Source organism: Melospiza melodia, chromosome 2 (genome assembly GCF_035770615.1).
Source record: "Melospiza melodia melodia isolate bMelMel2 chromosome 2, bMelMel2.pri, whole genome shotgun sequence".
NCBI lineage: Eukaryota > Metazoa > Chordata > Aves > Passeriformes > Passerellidae > Melospiza > Melospiza melodia.
Genome location: NC_086195.1, coordinates 58,355,547 through 58,374,595, shown reverse-complemented (window position 1 = coordinate 58,374,595; position 19,049 = coordinate 58,355,547). Strand labels below are relative to the sequence as shown.

Sequence of the window (19,049 nt, the reverse complement as noted above, 5' to 3'; positions counted from 1 at the left end):
TTACCAAAGAGCTGGAGGGCACATAGGACTGAAAAGGAGAATTAAGGAGTTGTTCTTAGAGGTGAGTGCAAATCAACAGGCTGGGAATTAATCAGGTTTGGGAACTACGGCACCTCTCCCCTTTCTGCACATGAGACAGAAAGCCTGTGAAGGGGTGGGAGAACCAGGAGTTTCAGCAATGCCCGTTGGCATATTCTTTCATTTGGAGGTTCTAACAACTTACTACTGACCTGTTTCTCTGCCTTGCTCCAGTGACACCATGATGTGACAACCAAGGCCTGCAACATGTCCAGTGTTTAACAAGGCCAAATATCACCACACACTTGATTTTGAGGTAGGGAGGAGAGAATTTTATGAGAGAGACATTGCACTAACTACTGTATTAAAGAAGTTGTACTGTTAATAAAACCCACCGAAAATATCACAATCTAGATTGCTTATGCAATTTTAATTCAGCCTTGCCTCTGTGCGTGGTGCAATCTAGTCTAAATTAAATGATCACAAAGATTATTATCTTGCTCCAGAAGACCTCTACTGCAAAGCAGACACAAGAAAGTCATTAAGTCCCTTCCCCAAAGAGCTTCCAGTCTTGGGAAAACCTGACAAGGGGGTGTGAAGGGAGCCATTCCAGGAAGGAGGTGGGTAGGGAGTATTTAGGATAATGAACTTCAGTAGAACAGAAGCATTTACAACTAGATTATTTTTGGACAATTACATTTGGACAAGAGAAGCTTCCATGAACACCTTGTAGAAGCTTTCCAGTGTCTAAAGGGGTCTAAAAGGGAAATGGGGACAGACTTTTTACAAGGGCACCTAGTGGCAGGACAAGGAGGAATGGCTTTACCCTGAAAGAGGGTAGGTTTAGATTAGATATTAGGAAGATATTGTAAGGAACTGGAACAGGTTGCCCAGGAAAGATGTGAATGACCCATCCCTGGAAGTGTTCAAGATTGTTGATCTTGAAGATTGAGTGTTAAGGTCTCTCCAACCCAAACCAGTCTATGATTTTGTGAGTGCATCATTTTTTTCTTCCTGGAGTCAGAGTAATATTAAGAAAGTAGATAAAAATAATTAAAAGCAAGAAACAAGTTTCACAAGGGAGACACAACTAGGGGATCCACTGACACACAAGGTGAGGCAAAGGGAAAATTTCAGCACTGAAGATAAAAAAATGTGAGACAAAACAATGGTGGTCTTTTGGTTATAGCAGTTCATTCCCCCTGCTGCATCTCCCTTTCCTTCTAGGAGGGCCAGGCAATGTCTCTTTATCGATCTGTGGTTAGCTGCTACATCAAACAGCTGGCAGCAGCAAGGCCCCATCACCCTAGAGCCAGTGTGAGCACTTTGCCAGCCACACTCCTTGGGGAATTGCCCACAAACAAACTGCATTTAAAAACTGCTAAAATGAAGTTAAAATGCCAGCCCCCCTGTGATGAGTCACGCTCACTGGGCATCTGCACCCGGCCTGTGACTTGCACAGCCCTCGCCAGTCAGGACGAGCATCACGGTGTGTGCTTTCCTCTCCAGCTTTAACCACACATGTGTGGCTGTGTTGGACTCTTTCCAAGCTCACAGCCAAAAAGCCTCTGCTGGACATGGGTAGGAGGACTTCCCCCCTTCCTGGACTGCCCCAGACACCGCCAGCGAGTGCATTTCCCCAAAAGAGAGCAGTATGGCTCAGCTGGCAGCAGAAGTTTGACTGTACAAATGTAAGCACGGTAAATGTAGTCCATGTCACACCGTTTGGGGGCTCCCAAGGGAATGAAGGGGCTGGAGAGCCCTTCACGGGTCACTTGGTCTCACAGCCTTGCAGCTATATCCTCCAGCAGGACACATGTGCATGTGTGGCCCTAGGGAATGGGCAGTGACTCATCACACTCCTCCAGTGCCATCCACAGCCATGGGGCAGTCACAGCCTTGGGTAAAGGCAGTGGTGCTGATTAGTCCCATCAAAGCCTGCAGGGGCACTTTCACCATCCCCAGCCAGGCTAAAGAAGGTATTCTCATCCCTCACACCTGATGGGTATGAGGTCCTTCTACAGCGCCTCTCCCTTGTACCACTCTCGTACCACACCCACAAAGAGCTTAGCCTGCAAAGCTGCAGGCAGGAGAGATGGTCCAGGAAGCCCAAGCCTCAACACATCATTTTGAAGTAAATTCTTAGAAATAGGTAGATAAGCTCTGCTCTCCACAGGATCTCCTCTTTTCCTTGCCCACATACAAGCCAGCCTGTGGCCACTCTGACTTGTGGGTGCATAAAGAGGAAGGGCACTTTGTCTCCTCCTGCTATGGCCACAGGTCCTACATACAGTGAAGGGAAACCTCAGCCCTGCTGCTGAGCCTCCTGTACCCTCCTGACAACTCCCTGCAAGCCCCATTTGCTGTGCCAGAGTGGGTGGTGGGCAAAACCCAACCTCAAGAGAGAAAATCCACTGGCATCACTCGTACCCCAGTGACCACAGTCTGAGGAGAACTGTGCCTCAGAGGACTCGATCTCAGACCTCAAAGGAAGCCACATCGCAGAGATGTGGCAGGGTTTGTAGCTGTGCCCTGGCCATTCGTGCTGTGCCTGCTGGCAGTGGTCCCTGGAGAAGGATGCTTCCCAATATTAGTCTCCTTTCCAACTTCCTCCTCGCTTACCCACACTCCTTCATCTCAGATTTAGGGCAGTTTATTTAAAGAGATATCTTTTTTAAACCTTCTTAAAATCATCTCTGCTTTGATATTTTTTTTCAACTGTTTGGTTTTTTGTTTTTGCTGGTTTTTTAAGCGACAACTTTCTGTGCGCTGGGCAAGCAGCCCCGGCCGAGGCATCTCCCCGCGCTCGGCCCAGCACCGGCGCCCCGGGCCCCCAGCTCCCCGCTTCGCCTCCCGGCAGGAGCAGCTCCGTCCCTCAGCCAAGCACGCCCTTGCTGCGGACCCCGGCGCCAAAACTCGCCCAGACGCCTTCCGCCGCCCCTTGGGCAGAAGGGCAACCTGCCGGCCACCTGAGGCGGGCACGGCCCGGGCCCCGCTGCCCCCGGCCGGGCCCCGCGGGGTCCCGGGGCAGGGGGCGGGCGGGAGGAGGTGGCCAGCCCGGTCCCGCCCCGCGGCTCCGCGCCGGGAAGGCGGCGAGAGGCAGCGGGTCGGGCCGAGAGTCGGCGGGACCGGGGACCTGGAGCGGGACCGAGCTCTGCTCGGCGGCGGCACGGCCCGACGGGCCGGGGGTAAGTCCTGGCTGCTGCCTCCCGCTCCCCTCCCGCCCGGCGCCGGCAGCCCCTTTTCCCGCTGCTCCCGCCGCCCTCCCTGCCCGCTTTTCCCCAGCCCCCGGGGCACACGGCAGCCGGGCCCGGGGCACCACGGGGAACGGCGCAGCTCCCGCTGCCCCTCGGGTGCGGGAGCCTCGGAACAGCGGGAGCGGAGCAGCACCCGCGGCTGGAGACGAGCCCAAAGCCACCGCCACAGCGGGACCCCCCGCTCGGACCCCGAACCCTTTCCCGCACCCGGATCTGCCGTGAGGGCCGGGACAGGCACCCGGACCCCTCCGAAGCGGAGACCAGCGGGAGGAGCGTCCCTTTTCCCCCCCTTTCCCCTCCCTCGGCTCTTCCCCACGGCTGCCACCCTTGTCCCCATGGCAGGTCGTCACCCCGTTAGCCGGGGTGGTGGATGTCCTGCCGCCCCTCTCTCTGTGAGGGTATCCAGGTACGCTGGTACGTGCCTGGGCAGGCAGCACCCTGGCCAGGTGTGGAGTGAGCAGGACTGGGGGTGGGGGGGGAATTGAAGACAGTCCAGGGATGAGGGACCTGACGGGGCTGGGAGGGGTCTCAGTAGGGAAGACTGACTTTGGGGTGAGAGTCAAAAATAGGGCTTGTGAATATTAGAAACAGAAGACAAGACAGGAAACCCACAGCCAAACTGTGTGTTGGGATGCCTTACGCCTTCTGGTTATGTATATTATTGGTGATGTTTTGTTTATTCCCTGTTCTGGCCTTGCTTATCACCTAGGCAGCTGCTTTTTCCTGCACTACAGTACCAGCCTTTCCTGGCTCCAGACAATACAGAATTCCCAGAGTGGGAACTGTGTCTGTGCAAGGGACACAGTAAAATGAATCCTGTCTTTGAGGGGCTGCAGCTCAACTGTTTTATGAATAGTCCTGGACCCAGCAGCAGTGCTCATGCTACAAGAGAGCTTTGTGATCCAGTGGAAAGCTTAACTTCTTTGTCAGAGTCAGGCAGAAGAAAGATAGAGGAGACAAGCACAAGCCATAAGAGATTGTTTCACCCCTGTTCTGAGGGATCTGTGTTTACAAGACATGGGGAAGTTCAGTTTCCATCTCATTCAACCCTTGCCCTCTCCCAGCTACAAATCATCAGGGGAAAGTAGCAACAGTTTTAAGGATGAGTTTATGCCAAGGGGTTGGAGCAATTTATACCCATTGTGCATCACAGATGCTGCTATTCAAGGGGTGAGGTGAAACAGAGTAATATTTATACCACTGGTATTGCTTTTCGTACCTGTCATACTGATGATGAGTTCAGCAACAGGAGCAGTAGCAAAGGAAAAAGAAGATACAAGCCATTAAATGTCATGGAACAACCTCGGTACAGCAGCTTTCATATTTCTGGAAAAAGATCCTCCTCTTAAATCAAGGAAGGGTAGGTTACTGAGAACAGACTTGAATCTATTGTAAGAAAAAGAAATGCAGAGCACCCTGCAAGCATCTTCCCATTATTTCATCCCAGACATCAAGCTGGTTTGCTTTTCAGCACAGGAAGCATATCTTCTGGCCAGGCATGGAAAACAGAGCACCGTATGGATGGAATGGGAACAGCACCAGCAGTCAACCCTTTACAAGGCAGGCAGGGGTTGGGACATGCTACAGGAGAAGAGGAATTCTGGAGGTGGTGCTTGCTGCCAGTCTGCCAAGCACTTGAGTGTGTGAACTTATTGAAGACATTTTTTGATGAGAGAAAGAAGAGGATACTTCCCAGAAGAAAATATATAAGTTCCAAATTTTGGCCAAGCCCTAGTATGTTTGGGTAGCTGTGTTGGGTCTTGCTCATCATTTCAAATTGTTGTCTTTCAGGCTGCACTCTTGCCCAGCTGACTTATACTGTGCTGCGACTTTGTTATTTCTCAAAACCACTGCCCACTTTCCATACAGCTGCATTGGTTGGTAAGATCCATCTTTCACATGCACACAGGAGGTGAAATCTTGCATTCTTCTCTGGGCTTAGATTCAGTGAAGAACAGAACAGGCCAAGGAAGTCTTTAAGCAAAGCTCTGCCTGTATATGAGTGGAAAAAATACCTTTCTGATTGGCTTGGAGAAGAATTCATACAGAAAGTATAAAAATCATCCCGGTACCCACAGGGGGTTCTGTTTTCCACAGTCATTGCAGAATTGTGATTTTCAGTCCTTTCTTTCTCTTTGCAGTGGCAGCCCCATGGCCCTCTTCACCAGAGCCAGCAGCCATCCTAACGCAACAGACCCCATTCCCTGTGGGGCAAACAGCACCACAGAGCCTGGGCTGCCCCATTCACACGCCTACTACGCCCTCTGCTACTGCATCTTGATTCTGGCCATCATCTTTGGGAACGTGCTGGTGTGCCTGGCTGTGCTGAGGGAACGCACCTTGCAAACCACGACCAACTACCTCGTGGTGAGCCTGGCAGTGGCAGATTTGCTGGTGGCTACTTTGGTGATGCCATGGATGGTGTACTTGGAGGTGAGTACCTCTCAGGAATGATCAGCAGAATTTAACCACATCACTGCATGCGTGCTAATGAAGGCTGTAGCAGCATTTAGACTGATCTGTGGGGAACAGCCCTGGAGCTGTCCTGCAGGCTGTGTACTGCTTGGGTGTGCTGCATGGAGTTATTAAAAAAAAGGTATAAGAGTCTGTGTGTGTGTGGGAAGCCATCCCAGAAAGATAGAGTTCGACTCTTCAGTTTGATTGCAACTAAAAAATATTATTAAAAGTCAAATTTTATTTGAGACTGGAATAGTCTATCAGCTCAAGTGCATTCCAATCCTTAATGAAATCAAATTATGCTTTGCTTTAGAAAACACTTGGCACTCACTCTTGCTGTGGACAGGGTGGGACTGAGGCACATCTGTGGAGCAGCCTCTGCCCCATACAAAGCCTTGGTCATGATTTGTGAGCACAACAGTAGGTCCATTTCCTAGTTGTGTTTGTAGACCTATTCAAGACTAATTTCCGTCTGAGGAGCTTGGATAATCAAAGCAGCTGATGCAAGAGTCATCCAGACAACAAAGAAAAGAACTCATACACATCCCAAACCAAACTACCAATCCTAGCATTGCACAGGACTTCCTATCAAACTGGGCTGTAGGACTCCAGGAAAACTAAGATTTAAAAAACAGTCCAAAAAGCCCCAGAGTTTTTCAATATTTGCTGCTATTTATGGATCAGCAATGCCGTCAATGAAGCAGAAATGGCATCATGCTTCAATACACCATGAGCCTGGAAATTGCCAAAAAATCATTCAGTCCCTAAAACTGTAGAATACCTATTCATCTACTGAGGGTTTGCCAAACCAGACTTCAGAACTGGCCCTTATTTATGGAAAAGCTTAAGGTGGATAAATGCCTCAGATTTAAATGCTGCTTGTGAAGTTTGTGCTTTGCACTCCATTTTTAGAGTCATCAGTGGCCATGAAATGTGCTATTTTATCAATCATGCAAACCAGAACTGTCTCTTTCTGAGAAATCTTTTGGGAAGGCTGTGACAGAGCAGCATCAGGAACATTTTATAGCCTCAAAATCCTCATCTCAAGGAGCTTTCTGGCTCAGAAGTGCTATTTAGCAGTGTCTAGCAATCTTCTGGGGGCCAACATGTAGGTCTGGCACACCAATATTGCTGCCCTCTTCTTTACTGATCCCTGGTGCTGTGGCTGCTGAAGCTCACCAAGGTTTCCAGCACAGTGGCATCAGAGTACTCTCCCCACTGGAGTTTGAGGGCATTAAACACCATCATGCCATGTAGTCATTGCATAGATGGAGGAGGACATGCGGCAGCATGGCTGGGAACACCCTCCTCAGGCTTCTCACAACATCCAGTTCTACCTCCAAAGGGGAAGAAAGCTTCAGGAGAAGGTTGTCACTGAGGTCTAGTCTGCTGAGACTGTTTGGGAGTCACACTGTCCCTCATCTTGTCTCTCACACAGGAGCAGTGAGACCTAAGCTGCTCTGTGAGCTCCAGGAGCTCTGCTGGACTGGTGTCAGAGGAGGGACAGAGCTGTGAGCAGTGCTGCCCACACGAGTGCTCTCTGTACTGTGCAAACCCAGGAGCAGCCATCTCACAGCTGCAGGAGCGAGCAGCAGCCCCGGGCAGCTCTCAAGCACAAAACCCTGCAGGGAGCCTGCTTAGGTGCACCACTGCTTTCATGCCTGCCATTTCCTGATGCAGCTTGGTTTCCTACTTTCCCATCTGTGTGTTCCTCAATGCAGCATCACCATTCGTATCTGAATTGTGGAGATTCTGTTGTTTATTTTAAGAATTCAGGAGTGGTGGATAAGCATAAGTTAAAAAAAATAATCATTGGGCATTCATTAACTGGAAAGCTTCTTATAGAGTTTGGAAGTTAAAAATAATAACACCACAATTTTGCAGATAAAGCAGACTGGTTGTCAAGGAAGATTAGGTGAAAACCTGACCTGAATAGTCTATAGGGATCTTGAGCACTGTGTTTGATAGAGCCAGATTTCACCCTGGACACTTCTGCTGCATAATCACTGAGTGGTAATGAGAGATTGTATCAGCTCATCTCTCTGTAGTTTGCTCTCATCAGCTGTAAGAGATTAATATTTGACCATCCACCTCACCCAGGCAGATATGAGGATTCATTCAATTAATACCTGGGATACCCTTTGAGATTCCTGGACAAAAAGCGCCAGAGGGATAAAGGAGAAGTATCCTGCCAGCACATGAAAACCAGGAATGCAGACTAGCAGGTTCTAGCTGTTGTAGCAAAGATGATTAGAACAGAGCAATAAAAGGAAGATCAGAAATAGAATTTTTTAAATGTTGAACAAGGCATATAATAAAAAGGCTTTTCTTCACTGTTAAATTCTGGAATAAATTCTGGGTTCATATACCCCACAGGTAAATATTAACTACTTCACCAACTCCAGCAGAGCTACTCCCCATTTCAGAAGTGGCAGGTGGAAGTGAGAATGGGTTTTAAGCCCAGACATTTTGATCTGTCAAGCATCCTCTTACACAAGCTGCAGTCTAGTATGCAGGTGGTGTGATGTGATAGCATCGTCCTGAGAGGGCTCAATTCTGAGCCATCCCCACCAGCACCTTCTTCAGTTTTAATGGTTCCCATTCTTGACCTCAGCATTTTAACATGCTCAGGACCTTGGAAACTCCCTCAGTTAAGTGCTTGTTCATCTGCTGGGTTAGCAGCAGCTGCCTTTCATGTGAACACCTGCCACTGGCTTGGTGAAATATTTTTCAGACTCCACAGCTCATAAAGATTGCATTGCTTTTTACCTCAAACTGCAGAAACATCCCTTACTGGGTCCCACTGCAAAGGCTTCCAGCATTTTTTTAATATATTTTGAGGTGGTCAAGCAGATCTCAAAGTCTGAAACTAAAGTCAAACCAGTGTAGTGTTTCTTAGGAAGCTGAACCTACCTGTTCAGGTCCCTAATCTCAGATGGACAGCCTTCAGACTGCCTGTCTTGTAGCTCATCTGTGTAGAAAAGCTCAATAATTTTGGTTTGACTTTTTCCCATTACTTTTATTAGAAAACAAAGGAGCACCTCCATTATCAAGAGAACTGGAGAAGAAAGCACAGTTCCCTTCTGCATTCTGCAAGCCAATTCCCATTTCCCTCCCCTGCCTTCATTCAGGCTCAGAGGGTGTAATAGAAGACTGACTCATTCAATACCTGATTTCTGAAATGTAGCAGCCGGGTCCAGCAGAGAACACCCAAAAGACACAGCTCACCTCAGCAAGTTTCTGTGCCCGTGTGTGGGAATGCTGCCACTATCAAATAATTTACATTTCTCTGGATTATTTCTTAAACAATTCTCACAGAGTGAATTTTGTGTTTGTACAAGTGCTTTTCTCTGCAGAGGGGCAGCATCCTTCCTAGGCACCAACACTTGCAGGGCTGACCCACTGGCTGAGAAGCCAAGCTTACTTGTGGCACCCTCTCCAGTATGGTTGGGATACTTCTTTTTGAATGGGTTTTGAAGAGCTCCTAGGATGGATCCTACACAGACTTACCAAGCAACTGGCTCCACTGTCCCTGTAGTCAGAAAAGTAACCTTCATAACCAGTTTGCACCTCTCTTCCAGCTCATTCCTGTTGCCTCTTGTCCTCCCACCACATTAATGCTGTCACTGCTGTGAAAAACCCAGCTCCATCTTCTTCAACCTTTTCAATATCCTCCCACTGCACCAGAGGGCTGTTAGTCTCCCATCCCTCAAAGCCATCACTTTTCCAGACTGAAAAAGTCCTGCTCCCTTAGCTGATCCTCACAGCTGCCCCAGCCCCTGTGGGTTGTTTTCGTGGCTCTCCACTGGACTCACTCCTGTTTATCAATGTTTTTCCTCTACTGCTGCCTCAAAACCAGGTGCAGTATTCCAGATGTTGTCTAAATGTGAGCAGAGAGACCAGAAACTAGTGGCAGTTTCTGATTGCTTCCCAGGACCCAGATGAAACAGCGGGATCTTCAGGGCTGAAGGCTAAAATCCAGGCTCTCTCCCAAGCATGGACTTTCCTCCGTTTTTCTCTCCTGCTCCCCCATTCGGCACAGGACTGGGTTTGTTTGCAGCTGAACAAGGAGGCAGCCTGCCCTCCATCTCCTACAAGCAGTGGGCACTGAGGCAGACCACCTCCCCCAGAATCAGGCTGTCATCCCAATCCCAAGGACAGCAGGGCCACACAGTGCTTGGAACATGCTTGTCAATCAAAAAGTTCATTGTCAAGAACTTGGTGCCTGCTCCAAAACCCACTTCTCTCCATTGCTAAGTCTGAGCTTAGGCTGCGGCTGAGCTTTCACAACCACACACTTCAGATTAAAAATTCAGAACAACCAGAACGGCTTGGTAGCAACTCAGATCTCTTTATCTGAGTAGCTTGTGAGTTCGCACTCAGATCTAATAATCAAAATCTTTAACTGAGATAAGAATTCAAATAAGGTTTTTGAGAAGCCTCAGTCTCAGATCTCGGTTTCATACATAAATGCAAAAAATTTGCAGCACTTTTCCAGCTCGCTGCCTGCAAGAGCACTCTGGCAGCTAAGCTGAGAAAGACTTTCAGCCCTTAGATTTTCTCAGATAATCATTAATCAAAGGATAAATACAGTGATAGCAAATTTAAATCAGTTTTTCATGCTAGGCCTTGAGAGAAGGGATAGCTGCTGTTTCTTCTCCCTGCCTCCCTCTGTAAGAGCACATAAAGGATTGAAATTAAAGTGAGGCTCCTTCTCCACGACCTACTGCTGTGTTATCTTGTGCACAACACTGGTGCCTCAGTTTCCCTCTGCCCATCACTGTGGAGCTGCTCCAAGCTGCTGAGATACCTGGAGGAGAGCAGCTTCTCACACATAACTTGTCAGGACCTGGTGCAGAGCAAGGCTGACAGTTTTGTGTCACTGGTGCAGGTGACCGGAGGGGTTTGGACGTTCAGCCGCATCTGCTGCGATATCTTCGTCACCATGGATGTAATGATGTGCACAGCCAGCATTCTGAACCTCTGTGCCATCAGCATTGACAGGTGAGACACAGCAGCACCCAGGGGACAGCCTGGATAAGGGGGTCAGCCCTGTGCCCCAGTGGGGCAGGGACCAACAAGTGGGGTGAGCACAGACAGCATCGGTGTCCTCAGGACAGCAAACCCCTGAAGGTCTGTCCCTGCCACCGCTGCTGTTAATGTGGCTGTGCAAGAGGAGGCCTGCACTGGAGGGCAAGGAGACACAAGCAATAAAACATCCCCAGTGGATAGTCAACCACATCCTCAGGCTTCTTAAAGGCAGGAACCACAATTGATCATCTAGCTCCCACTGAGTGTCAAATAGGATTTCTCCTTCTGGAGATCTCACTCATGAAGCTTTAATAAACAAAATCCTGCCATATTCACAGACAGAGATGAAGATTATTGCTGTGTAATCTTGAGCTTTGCTCTGGTTTTCTGCATTTTAAAACTGCGCCTATTTTAAGCAATGCTGAGGGCTGGGAGCCAAAACCTTGTCACATGTGATCCTACTGGGACCAAGGAATGAGAGAAGGGAAAAATACTGCATGCTGTACCTTTGTAATGTGTAGTTCAAGGATCATAATGCAAGGCAGCTTTCAGTGCTGCTTTGGTCCGGTGTTACTCCATGGGAATCTGTATCCCCATTTCAGTTTGGCTGTCTGCAAGATACAGCCCCCAGGCTCTCCTAAAGATGAGACTCCTGTACCTTCCAAATCCTTGCCCTGATGACCTGCATCTCCTGGAGCACCCCAGCAACTGAAGGTCCTTGACAGCCTGCCCCCAGGCAACCCTCTGCCTGTCAGGGTAACACCAGACCAGGCAGCTGAGACAGAGTTTAGTAGTTTGTGGTTACTCCAGAGTGCTCTTTCACAGCAGTGCCCATATAACTCCAGGGCCTTGAGGGTCAGGGATTCCCTAGGGTTTCTTGATCCATCTGGTAGCCCAAACCTTGTAGCTTTGCATGCTGTGAGTTCTGCTGAGCGTTTCTCTGCACTGCTGCCAACTAACTCTGATTTCCTCTGTTCCTCCCCCCAATGCCCCACTTACCATTTCTACAAATTGCTGATCCCATCATCTGATTTTCTCTACTTTCCTCTTTCTATTTCTTCACCACATTCACCATCATGTTCCCTGTGCTGCTTTCACTTCTCCTTTTAAAAACCTGTTCCTTTCCCTCCCTCCTTCCTCCATCTCCTCTTCCCGGAGCTGGTTTGGTCTGCAGATACACGGCAGTGGTGAAACCAGTTCAGTACCAGTACAGCACTGGGCAGAGCTCCTGCAGGAGAGTCTCTCTCATGATTGTGATAGTTTGGATGCTGGCATTTGCAGTGTCATGCCCTCTCCTCTTTGGCTTCAATACTACAGGTAGGTGATATCCTGAACAATAGCATGCAGGAGGGGTTGGCAGTGGAGCTGCCCTGTGTATGGCCAGATCATTTAACATGGGTCTGCAGATTTGCCAAGTTACAGGAAATTTTAAGGAACTGAAAACCACACTATGAAGGGAGAGAAAAATCCGCATGTACTCAAGTCTATAAACTTGCCATTTGCTCAGGTAGACAGTGACTGTCACTCTAAAGGGCAAACCTGCCTGCTCTACTGCCAAATCAATGCCCATCAAGGTGTCGAGGTCTTCAGATTCCCATCAAACAATCACTTGAGCACACAGAGCAAAACGTGCAGCACATACAGTGCACACACACACTTCATGGCATCTTGCTCATATCCACAGGTTCAGAATCACAGTTTCGACTCTGATACAGAACACATTTCTAAACAGCAAGGATTGCATATTAGCACTGCTTGTCAGAGACCTCCTTCCTATCCAGCTGGCTGCCTGCTTCCTTAACTAATCCTTTGAGGAGGGCAAACAACTTAGCCTCCACCTTGGAAGCAGGTTGGTCTATTTCCTTCCCCTTAGCTAGGGCAGCACAATCTCCCTGGAGGCAGAGGAGCAGGGGAGCCTTCCTTCCCACCGAGTCACAGGCAGAAGCTTCTGCCCCCCTCCGTCCTCTCTGCAGTGCTTGAGGCAGGAAAGGGATGGGAGTGGGAAATTCTGCTGCCCCCCTCTGCCTGGTTCAGACAGATAGGAGTGAATGCACACTCTGCATCTAGACAGCTCAGAGGCTGTCAAAGGAATAGGAGAAAGGGTGGGAATAGACATGAGAGAACAGCTGTTGGCCAGAAAAGCAGGCAGATGCATGTTTGCTAATGCTTGTTGGCCCTGTGTTGGGTTCATTTTAAGCATCACTTAGGTAATTGGGTAAGCCAGAGCATACTCTGCACTCCTTAGACTGCCTTTGCCCCCAGCCACCTTTTGTCTCGCTTTGCCAGCACACCAGAGCCTCCTTGTACTAAACTGAAATCAGCTCAGCCACTCCTCTCTCTCTCTTCTCCTCCCCAGGGGATCCCAGTGTCTGTTCCATATCCAACCCTAGTTTTGTCATCTACTCCTCTTTGGTGTCCTTCTACCTCCCGTTCATGGTGACCCTGCTGCTCTATGTGCGGATTTACCTCGTGCTCAGACAGAGGCAGAAGAAGCGAACCCTCACGTGGCAGGGCAGCCAGAGCGCCAGCACCAAACCGTGCTATGCACGCCAAGTAAGAGCCACGTGAACCCACTAGGAGTGGTCAAAAAGGAGAGGAATGCATCATCTCTTCTCCTCAAAGGGTTAAAACACAGAACAGAAAGCATAAGGAGGGACTTGACATGTTTTCATCCCATCACTTGCTCATACACCATGATATTTGAGGCACAGAAGCTCCCGTTAAATCCTTTTCAGACCCCTGTGTATCTCTGCCCTCTAGAAGTGGCAAGTAGAAAAGAGCACAGCCTACTTCAGTATTTCTTCAGAGCAGGATTTTCTCAGCCATGCATAAGTCTTCATTTTTTGCATAATTTCTTCATTTATTGATTTTAATGTCTTCATTTATTGATTTTTGTTCTATGAAGCTTCACTCTCAGGGCTTCACAGGCTTTAACATCTGTTATTAAAATAAAAAACCCTCTTCATCTGACAGACTTAAGAGGTCAAAATACTCATGGTGCATGCAACATTTGTTCCACTGACCTTTCTAGATGAAATATCTGCAACCATGGGAACCAACACAACGGTTTGAAAGGAATTACCTGGTCATGCATATCCACTCCTTTTACCCATTTTTGCACAGTGAAGCTACATTAGAAGGGTGGGGATGCTGAGGTGAGCAGGGCCAACACAAAAATACAGATGGAAGGTTAGCAGAGCAGGTATTCCTGCTCTTGCTGTTCTCATGCTTCTCCTTTGGTGGGATGGAGGCAAAGTGTTGCCAGCTGCTGGTTAACCCCCAGGTCAGTGCAGAGGACGTGGTGCAATATAAGAGGCAAATGAGGCTAAGGATAACTCCTACAACTTCCCTCATCATCCTCTGGCCCAATGAGCAGTTTGGATGGTTTCCAGATCCTCTGTGGCATCATCTTTTGCAGGAACACATGGAGAGGAAAGCTTTGCCAAACAGATGCCAAGGCACTTTTCCCCCCCGTCTCTCGCTCAAATGCGCAGGCCAGGAGATGTCCACAAAAAGGAGGCTGCTCGCTGTGTTCGGCCTGCAGCGGTACCGGAGCTTCTGCCACGAGGCATCCCTCACCAAGGCACCAGGGACTGCCCAACCCAGCCGGTGGGAGGAGAGGAGGAGGAGCGCGAAGGCAGCAGTGCAGGTGCGGAGGCTCAGCAATGGTGGAACCATCAGCAGCTTGAGGCTGGCCCAGCAGCAGCCCCGGCTGATCCAGCTGCGGGAGAGGAAGGCTACGCAGATGCTGGCAATTGTCCTGGGTGAGTGAGAGCCATTCTGCCTGTGGGGTGCAGGGGGTGATGATTTGGGACTTCCAGGAGCCTCCTAATACAAAACCTCCTAATACAATATTGAGATTTTTAAAAAAATGCAAACTGGGCCTTGGCTTCAACTGTTACTGCTTCACAAACTCAGGAGAGACAGTAGTGGAACATTTAGGGATCTAGAATAATGATCCCAGATGTTGAGAGCCATGTATGTTAGTGTTTTATTTACTATGTTTTGTTACCCTTGTTTAAAATCAGTGGCCAACAAGCCCTGCTTGAACAACAGCCAATACCTTTGCTTTTCCTTTTCCTTTGTTTTACTATTGCAAGGCTGGAACAATCCTAAGTTTCCATACATGCAGAAGCTCTTAAATCTGATTACAGAGAAGCAGGGAAACTGAGGCAAGGAGCCACAGAGGAACTTGTTCATACATCTGGGTAGAGAAGCCAGGACACTGCTGTGCCTGTCACCTGCTGTGGTCGCCAGATGCACTGTTCCCCCCCATTAACTCAGTAGTAGCAGGAAAATAAAGCAGCCCTCATCCTAACTGATTAAAGCAGCTGAGGCTTTCCCTCAAAGTTGTGGCCACTTGCTTTTGTCTGTCATCAGACCACTTCTGAAGCCCCATACATTCACAAACCTGGTCCCAAGGAGCCCAAACTTTTGCCAAATCTCTCTATGTCAGGAATAAACGTGGCCTTCAGTGTTTGTGAAACACAGAAATAGTGAGGGGCTGGAGGGAGAGGTCACCCGTGCAGGCCCCTTTCCAAATAGTTGCTGCTTTAAACTCACGGATTGTTTTCTGCCTCTCTCTAAACCCAGGGGCATTCATAGTCTGCTGGCTGCCCTTCTTCTTGATTCACATCCTCAATGCCCACTGCCCATCCTGCCATGTGCCTCCAGGGCTCTACAGTGCCAGCACCTGGCTCGGGTACGTCAACAGTGCCCTCAACCCCATCATCTACACAACCTTCAACACTGACTTCCGCAGAGCCTTCCTCAAGATCCTCTGCTGCTGACTGTGGGGCTGCACGGCTCTGCAGCAGCGCCCTGGGAGGGGAAGCAGCCAGGGACAAGGCAGTGAGTCCCTCAGTGCTGGACACAGCCCCGGGTGTGCAGCACATCAGCCAGCACAGGGCATCGCTGCTGGGCGCTGACAGGCTTGCAGGGCACACGCGACCCAAACGCAGATGGCATCCCTCATCTCTGCTGCCTAAATGCTGGAAATGCATTTGCCCTCCCAGAGCTGCAGCCTCAGCCTGCAGAAGGCACCCAGCTCATGCACAGCAGTCCTAATAAGAGGACAGAATTTGAATTCTTTGATAAGGATCCTGATCTCTTCAGTCAGGAGCCAAGAGTGAAAATTGGACAACGAAACTTGGAAAAGGAGCACTGATGGAAGAAGAACAACTTTCCTGTTGTTTCCATCAAAAGGTTTGCCTGTAAAACTGGGTCAGTCTAAGTGCTTGAGAAAATCGCCCTAGTTGCAAATGAAATCTTCCTTTGTGCTGCCAGCTTGTATTTTACTGTTCCTTGCAAGGTAGAGAGGTGGCTGCTCTCCCTCTGGTAGTCAGCTCACATGACAAGTGCAGCACTACCCCAGGGTCCCCTCTCCTCCTGACCCAAGGACCAGTGATAGATTGGCCATTACTTAACTACCACACACGCCAGTGATGTACAGGGGCCACCAAGAGAGACAGGCTCTTGATAGCTGCCATAGATTCAAACCTGTTTTTTCAGCTGGTTGCATGCACCCTGTCTCCAAACTTGTTCACAGTCTTCACCTGTGCTCCTCTCCTGACAGGAGCACTGCTAGATTTGGGGTTTGTACCACCTGGCTGCTGCAATAACTCCAGTTACAGCCCATACCTGGGGGACAGCTGTTTCATAACATTCCTCCCAGTAAGAAGGGACATTTGCCTTGGGATCAGCTCCAGGACTCTCCCTGACGCCCCTTGCCAATACTCTTGTCATCACACATGGCTTCTGTATATCCCAGCATCCAGGAGCTGGACAAATACAGCCTGGCCATTGTCTCCTTTCCTAGCAGTATTCTACAAAGCCATCTCCAGTAGTTCCTGGGTGAAAAAACCAGAAAGTCCTGATGTACCGTAAGCTGGTCTCGTGTCAGGGCATTCTAATGCTCTTACCCTCATATAGACAAACCTGGCGTGGGCCAGAGAGCCTCAGCTTGGCTCTCGCCTTTTGCTCCCCTGCTGTACTGGATCAGAGTCTTCAGCTCTCACTGCCAGGACTTGGCTTAGTTGTGCTGTCAGCCATGCTCGTTTGGTAGCTTTGGGCATAACTCTGTGTGCTGCTCCTGCCTGTGTCCATGCCACAGCTTCTCCATCTGGGAAGGCCTTCCTTTCCTTCCTAATGGGAGGCCTAGGCCATTGTTCTCTGCCTCCAGAGCACATGCCAGAGCTCTAGCTGCTGCTTTGGTTTGTCTGGGTTTTGGGAGGAGGATCTTGTGGAGAGCATGTGTCATTTGCCTGGGCAGGTGCCTTCCATACTGCATTGTAACTGCCTTAACCCAATAAAACACAAGTGTAATTGGAAGTTTTGGTATCTTTGTGATTAATGTACCTCCTTCCTTTTGTTATCTGTAGCACTCTTAACACTTTCCCTGTAAAAAAATTATCATCCTCCCGGACACCTGCAAGAAGTCTTTATTATTACTTGCATTTTCCTTGCAACTGGGAAAGAAATCAAAGGCTTCTGTAAGCACTTCCAGCAGATTAATTCTGGAAATACAGTCAGTTAGTTTCCCAGCTACACCGGGCAGACCTGCAGTAGTGTTACTCCATCTGCTCAAAAATGCTGGATAGCACAGGAGGCACTTAGCACACAGGATGGAGGAGTTATGAATCAAGTGAACCAACCTGTGGACAGATTGCCACTCAAGTAATTCTCATTAAGATGCTTCATAACAGAGATTACCAGTCCAGTTGCTTTATATAACAATTGTCAGTAAGGAGGAAATTAAAAGATCTTTAAAAGGATGACTAGGTCCATTTTAAAATCTGGCCTGGCATCTCTCAGGGGTCAGCTTGATCCTACTTGAATTTGAACCAGTTCTTCAAAGATTGATCCCCAAGATGATTCAGGATAGAGGTAAGAACAGGAGGTGTGGCAGAAAACTAAGCAGCATTTTCGTGTCCACACAACAATAAGGGATGGGGAAAATCCTGTATCTAAACAAATGGTCCTTTCTTTACTAAGATCTGAACTACCAGATCACAGAACTGACTAGGGACAAAAATAAATAAATAAATAAATACAGCACAAAACCCTCACACAATTTCAAAAACTCAACTCAGAACCAAAACAATCTCTGTCTCCTCCCGCAAGTGCAGCTTGAGCACCATGCCCAGTTTTCCTCTGTCAATACAATCATAGGTGATCCTATAGAAAATGCCAAGGAACAGAAGCAATTACAGGCACAGGCAGTTGATGCCTCTCCACCGTCTCCAGCAAGCCAGAGAGATTGCTGAGGGCCCCCCCAAGACACACCCCCACTCATTATTTACAGCAGAGTAATCTGCATTCTCCTTCTCCAACTGCTCAATGTCTCCTACTAGCCTTAATTTTCTACATTTTCCTCCTTGGTGTTTTGTTTTCCCTGACTCCACAACTGGCTGTGAGAGGTGAGCTGTGACGCTGTGCTCTGCATTCTGTGGGGACACATTTGCATGCTGATATTCCCATTAGAAGAGCCTTGGGATAACGCAGAAGCCTCCCCTCCTGCAGAGAGGAGAGGGGAGCTCGGAGGCAGCCCCAGGTGCTGTGGCAGCAGGGCTGGGCAGGGTGCAGATGCAGCACTGTAGGGTGCAGATGCAGGGCTGGGCAGGGTGCAGGTGATGCAGGGCTGGGCAGGGAGCAGATGCAGCGCTGCAGGGTGGGCTCACCTCCACCCTGCCCCAGCAGCAGCTGAAATGGGGCACCCCAGGGCCCCTGTGCTGCAAGACATTTGTGAATGAGAGCCGCCAGGAAGCAGCTCCACCATGGCTGAGGAGAGTTAAGACCCTTTGGAGATGAAGGAGAGCCAGCAACACTCACTGGGAAGAGCAGCCCCACCTCCCACAAGGTACAAGGCAGCCATCCAAGTGCTGCCAGTCTAGACACATTTACAGCACGCCTGAGAAATGGACTGAAAAACACCATTTATCCCCTGCATCCACCATCTCCCAGCTCACAGAGCCATGGGCTGTGGCTCAGCTGCAGGAACCCAGATCAATGAGCCACTGAGCCCACATATCCCTCAGTTTGCTATTCCACTGTACCTGGGGCTCCCCATTTGTGACAGATGTGCCACATGTTGCATGTGTTAAACTTCAGGTCTAGGACCAAAAATGCAGGTTACCCAAGTTACTAAAATCCTAAATGGTACCAGACACTGAACTGGAGCCATCCAGAGTTAAAACTAAAAGCCCTAATGTTGAGTTTTACACTGTAAAATACAAACAGAGAAGAAATCATGAAACATTCTACCTTGTCAGAGGCACAACAGGCACC

The 19,049-nt window shown here is 49.0% G+C and overlaps 1 protein-coding gene across 2 annotated transcripts; it reads left to right on the top strand.

Annotated features, from left to right (window-relative positions):
- The first annotated feature begins 3,135 nt into the window (after positions 1-3,135).
- Positions 3,136-17,093, top strand: DRD3 (dopamine receptor D3). 2 transcript variants are annotated; one of them, XM_063148331.1, is made up of 7 exons: positions 3,136-3,206; positions 5,417-5,708; positions 10,624-10,736; positions 11,938-12,080; positions 13,120-13,316; positions 14,182-14,527; positions 15,357-17,093. In XM_063148331.1, exons 2-7 carry the CDS (start codon positions 5,427-5,429, stop codon positions 15,551-15,553), a joined length of 1,278 nt encoding a protein of 425 aa, XP_063004401.1. In that variant the 5' UTR covers positions 3,136-3,206; positions 5,417-5,426; the 3' UTR covers positions 15,554-17,093. The 2 variants fall into 2 exon arrangements, with proteins under 2 accessions (XP_063004401.1, XP_063004399.1); XM_063148329.1 differs by lacking the exon at positions 3,136-3,206 and adding an exon at positions 4,488-4,635 and having other exon boundaries at positions 4,723-5,708.
- Positions 17,094-19,049: the final 1,956 nt, after the last annotated feature.